The 6,000-nt window shown below is 44.2% G+C and overlaps 1 protein-coding gene across 4 annotated transcripts in view; it reads left to right on the forward strand.

The window, feature by feature from the left end:
- lmo3 (LIM domain only 3) overlaps positions 1 to 5,030 on the forward strand; it is a 56,294-nt gene extending 51,264 nt beyond the window's left edge. For all 4 annotated transcript variants that reach the window (XM_007259754.4, XM_007259753.4, XM_049473321.1 and 1 more), the window contains exon 4: positions 3,273 to 5,030. In XM_007259754.4, coding sequence (XP_007259816.1) covers positions 3,273 to 3,378 — 106 coding nt within the window. In that variant the 3' untranslated portion in view covers positions 3,379 to 5,030. The remainder of the gene's footprint in view (positions 1 to 3,272) is intronic.
- Positions 5,031 to 6,000: the final 970 nt, after the last annotated feature.

Here is a 6,000-nt window from a genome sequence, read left to right on the forward strand (position 1 = left end):
GGCCTCATCAGGCTGCCTCAGATGGCTCGGCTCGTGCCGATGAGCCTGACCACGGCTGCCCAGAGGCTCCCTGGGGACGGGCACAGGGGCCTGAGGCCCAGGTCCCATAACCGAGAGAACGTCACCAGCGTGGGTCACTGTCCCTTCTAGAAAGAGAGGGCGGGAAGTTTGCTGGAGCCAAATTGGGCTGGACACTGCTTGGGGACTGTGCTTGTGCAGGAGGGAAGGATCAGTGGGCTGTGGGCAACAAATGACTGCACTTCTTCTTCTTTTTTTTTCACAGATAGATCAGTGTGGTGTCTCGATGCCAGTCTAATGATGCTGCTAGTGGTTGCTGAAAAGTTACAAACACCTCTTCTTCTTACGTTCACTGATGGGTTGCAAATAAGAATTGACACATAAACAGTTTATGGCTGTCATAGGAAATTCCTCACAGCAGTCGCTACTTCACACAGAATTTACTTATTATATAATAATACAATAAAACAAATAGAACAAAATTACAGACACAATCTTTAAAGTTATTGAGTAATGTTACTGTAATGTCATTTTAAAGGCTTTGCTCTTCATTCATTTCATTCTTTTTTTTTCATAGATTAATTTGTCATTAAATGTTAACACCAAATGGTCAGTATATACATATTATAAGTCAGTGTGCTTTCTTTCTTTTCATAAATTGGTAAAACAAAACAAAGAATATGTTTTATACTTTAAATTCTTCTAAGTACCACATTTATCTTTGAGGACAGATTTGCACACTCTTGGTATTTTAATCTCAATGTCTTCATGAGGGAGAGTCACCTGGAATAGTTTTCTTAGCGTCTTGAAGGAAGGAGTTCCTGGAGGTGCTGAACAATAGTTGCTGCTTTTCCTTCAGGCTGTGAAGCTCCAGCTCATCCCAAATTTACCATCTAACACTTTTTTGTGTACTACTTAATTCTATGTGTGTGTTTTTTATTGTTGTCATGTCTTAATGTATTCATCTACAATGTAGAAAATAAATTAAATAAAAGGAAAAAAAAAAGAAATATCTTGAATAAGAAGGTATGTCCAAACATTTGACTGGTACTGCGTGTGTATGTGTATGTGTGTATTTATATATATATGTATATATTCTGAACAGTGTGTGAACATGTGTGTGTGTGTGTGTGTGTCAGCTGTTCTATTCCATTATGTCCAGCTCCCCCATATTCTGCCAAGTACTCTTGTATTCCCTACATCCCTCATTCAGTGACTGCCTGTTATTCTGTCGGGGAGGTGTTACTACTATAGTTAACACAGCCCTACGAGGCAAATCGCAGAAGTAGCCATACATCATTAAGTGTGCTGCCTTGGAAGCTATCTGTTCTTCAAGTAGATGGGTCTCAATAGACATATTAATCATGACTGTCAGACCTAAGGGTGGCCAGTAGTTGGAGGGAAGTAGGGGAAAAAGGAAGGAAGGAAGAAAGAATGAAAGAAGGAAAGAAAAAGATGAAAAATGAAAGGATGCAATCCATCCATCTATGTTGTGAGAGTAGGAAACTCACAAAATCAGACAGTTGTATTATTTGCAGAAGAAAAAGATGAATGAAAAGCGATTGGAGATGTTGAAGTCAGGCAGAAAGCATTATTGAGGGGGAGGGATGGCACCACATAAAGTTGAGGGTAATGCCGGTGCTCTGAACATGTGGTGATCCGTAATGACTGCGAGAGCTGCAAGAGAGAGGGCAGCACAAGGGCATTTATTACTGCTACCTCTGATGGGCTGCCTGCAATATCCTCGTCATAATTGGCGCACAGATGTCACAAGCGCTGTTGACATTTCGCCAAGCAGAAACAATTTGGCACTATGAAACAGGGCGGTGACGAGACTAAGAGGCAGCGGAAAACACAGGCTTTAAATAAACACACAAGGATCCTATTAGCAGAGACAGAGGGAGCGAGAGAGAGAGGGAGAGAGAAAAAAGGCCGGAGATACGAGGAGGAGGAGGAGGAGGAGGAGGCCCAAATGTCAAAGAAGACAGACACTAATGGATTCGCAGGAAGAATGTGTCATTTAAACAGGACATTTTTATTGGAGCCAATGACACCATTACATTAAGCACACCTCTGCTTTGTGTTAATCACTGTGTCAACAAGCAGGATTAATGGATATTACTTGTTGATACTTGATCCTGCCTAATGGCTGTGGCTGCCGCCTGCCGTTGTCACCTGTGACTAATAGAAAGTTTTCAAAAGTTTTGCCAGCAAAAGAGAGCAGGATTACATGCGGTTTATTCCGGGCCGTCTCCGCTGCTTATTAGGTGCTGGAATGATGGAAAGGTTAACTTATCTTTGTCGAATTGATCTTTCTATCCCCTGAAACAATGCAATGTGGTCAACAGAACATGTTTAAGCGCTCCTAATTGGAGGCAAATGGGCACGCAGGGGGATTGAAGCCTGCTTGCTTTGTTTGTGCTCCTGCTAGAGCCTCCAGCAGAGAATGAACTAGTCTTTTAATCTTCTACTAAAAAATGGTGATGAGGGAGTCTCAGGTAGTACACAGACAAACAGAGAAAGAGAGAGAGAGAGAGAGAGGGAGAGAAAGAGAGAGAGAGGGAGCGAGGATGGAGAAACGTGGGTAAACAGAAGCACACACTCGTAGTCCGACCTTGTCGAACTCTTGCTGTGAGCAAGATAAGCGGCCCTTAGGACAACTCGACACAGAGGAGCTCTCTCTCTCTCTCTTTTTCATTCTCTATCCCCCTCTCTCTCTCTCTCTCTCGCTTTCTCTGTCTTACTTATCATTAGCCTTCTCACTCTCTCTCTCTCTTACTGCTTGCATTCTCCCTCCTTCTCTCTCTCTCTTTCCTGGCCAACACAGACTCCTCTCTGAAAGGTCAAGTGAGACAGTGGCCCATTGGGCAGGCTGCAACTACACTCCGTCTTTGCGATTTATTTATGTAGCAGCTGCAGGTAGAGGAGCATCTCTACGCCGCTGATGCACTCCAGAGATACACACTATATGCTGTACACACACGCGCGCACACACACACACTTTGCCTTTCCTCAGGTCAAGTCCTCCTCACACACTAACAGTGAGGGGGTGGGTTAGCGCTCACGGTCTAGTCTCATTTTCACTCAGTATAGAAAGGAACACAACGCTGTTCCCTACGCTGAGGGAAGCCCACAACTGAACACTAATGATGAGCCCATCTGCGACTTTCTTACATTAAATTAACACCCCTGCCTCTCTCTCCTTCTCTTCTCTTCCTCTCTTTCTTCCCCTCCCGTCTCCTGTCACATCTCAGGTTTTGCGTTGGAGATAAATTCTTCCTGAAGAACAACATGATCCTGTGTCAGACGGACTACGAGGAGGGCCTGATGAAGGAAGGCTACGCCCCGCAAGTCCGCTGACCCCCGCACAACCCTTTTCATCTGCAGGGGGTGGGAGAGAGAGCTGAGAGAGGACCTGAAAGAGGACATGCAATCAGACACCAAAAGCTCTAGCATCCTCTCCAGCCCCTGTCCTTGATAATGTACATAAGAAAAGCCCGGTTAAGGGGCACAGCTGTACAGAATAGCCATAGAGACTTTTTGTGAGTGGGAAAAGAAGGGGGTTCTCCTGAGCCCTGCCATCCAAGAGCAAAGTCACGGTGGTCATGGACGTTGCTGTAGTTCTTTTGAAAAAGACCCTGCCTCTCCCTTGCCCCACATGGCCTTACGGAGACAGTTGGCCCCTTGGCCTGGTGCCTCAGCCACACACACACACGTACACATATACGCACACACCCTCTCTGTCCCTTTCACACACATACACACGTATACATCCAACCCTGCAAAACGCAGCCACTCTCCAAGACCCCTCTCCAAATCACAATGACCCCATTTCACTCCCTTCACAGGCTGAGGACCACAGAAAAGGGAAAAAAAATGAGAAAACAATCAAGGAATTGATTGGTGAAAAGGCACGAGTATGGTATGGCCGTGAGAGAGGGAGCTGTGTCAACATAAGATCTCAGGTTGAGTGGGTTTCCTTATTTCTCTTTTCTATTACTTTTCTTCTCTTTTCCCTTTGTGAGAAAAAAAGCGATAGGCAGTCATCCCTAGCCCCGTCCAGCTGAGCACTATTCAGCTCTCCCTATGACTTTCGACCCTTCCTATCCCCCCGCCTTTGACTCTTTCTTATGGATTCAGCAGATCCGCCTGGGATGCCTACACTCTGTGACACAGTTGCAATTATCAAGTACAATTATAACATATTCTGATAAAATAAAAATAAAATAAAAACATCTGCCTGCTTTGTATCTTTAAACTCGGCCTCCAAAAGTGACTCAAACATGAAAACATGGAGGCAGGTGATGGGAGGTAGGGAGATATATGCCAGATCATTCATTGTCTGTCAGGACACTGAGGGGATTTGACACTAGGGAGTTTGTGAGGTGAGGGGTGGGTCTGATTAACCTCTTTTATATACTGTATTTATTTGATAGTTTCTTTTCTTTTCTTTTCTTTTTGTCATTGTGCATTGTACTGAGGCTTTGTCCTTGGCATGTTTATACTTGAATTCGATCACTGTCCGGTTGCTGAGCCTCACAAGTGTTGCCTCATTAGCCGCACGCTGAATGCAACACTTGTTCTAACTTGAAAACCAAGTTGGGTCAAGCAAGAATCAAGATGGAGGAGTTTGTTGTACCTCTGAACTCCTGGCTTGAAGGGGTTTTTGTGTCCCTTTAGCCACGTGTTTGGCTGTTGGCTCAAGGCGACCAGCTAAGTGCTAAGTTATTTACTACAAGATACTACTGTACCAAGCTTCAGCAGCATCCCTCCGACAGACTTCAGTTAAACTGAGGGCAAAGCCAAGAGAAAAGACGAATATGATTTGTAAATGGTCGTTGTACATATTTGAAAAAAAACAAACAAAATAAAAGTATTCCTTTTTGCTTGCTATTATATAATGATTTTCTTTTTATGTGTCACTCAGCATGAGATGTTTATTTTTAGGACACGTGTACATACTGTATTGTAATCATTTTAATCACAAATGTAATACAGTTTTATTGTGTTAACGTCGTGTGCTGGTGGTCTCTTTTTTCCCCTGTCCTTAAGCCGCTAATCCAGTGGCATGTCCTTGTGAGAAGAAAAAAAAAAGGGCGAAAAGACTAACAGGCCGGTTTCGCATAGTCTTGCGTCTCCGTTTCCGACAGCGAGTGTTTACTGAAGCAATTTAGCTTAAGTGCCTCACTCAAGGGCACAAGTGTAGATGCAAAGGAGCCAGTGGAGGCCTCTCCGGTCGCCACTCCATTAGCCTAGCCACCAGACCATGCTGTACACTCTGCTCTATGATTGATCGTAAGTGCAATCATTTTTGTCAGCCATTTTGTTGTCATTGCACCTCAAAAATCACCACCCTCTTTTTACCCTCCCACCCCCAACCCACCCCCAGAAAAGCAAAGGGTAGAAGCATATCTGCCATAGAATCTGTCAGCTGCAGAGTGCATTTAGGGGAATCAGCTGAATCGAAGAGTATAGATAATCACCTCCAGTGGAAATGTTGGGGGCTTTTAATGTATTGTTCAGCGAGAGTCTGCCAGAGGAGGCTGGAGTCTTTTAAAATGGCTGAAAGTTGAATCCCTGCTATGCCTCCATACACCAGCTCGGCAGGCCCCGAATAAGGCCTACACTCAAACCACTTAAAGCCTTTTGTAGCTTGGTTTACAAGTGAAGCCAGACGCCTGTTCTAAGATCCTCCTTACTGTACAAGTAAAACAGCGAGATTAAAGTTCCTCTAATTAGGGAGACAGTTTAAAGTGGCCTGTGAAGTTTGACAATAGCAGCACACTCATCACATTACAGCCCATAATAAGCAGACCAATTAAACTAATTGAATTTCTTTAGCCTGAAACACAGAGGGAAAAATGTCTTTGATTAGACTCAAGCTGTTAAGTCCCTCAACAGAGACGGAGACTGCTCTGAAACTACGCTAAGTCTTGAAGAACTGGTGGGAGAGGGAAGAAAAACACTCGGTTAATGATCATT

The sequence above is a fragment of the Astyanax mexicanus genome, chromosome 2 (assembly GCF_023375975.1).
Source record: "Astyanax mexicanus isolate ESR-SI-001 chromosome 2, AstMex3_surface, whole genome shotgun sequence".
NCBI lineage: Eukaryota > Metazoa > Chordata > Actinopteri > Characiformes > Acestrorhamphidae > Astyanax > Astyanax mexicanus.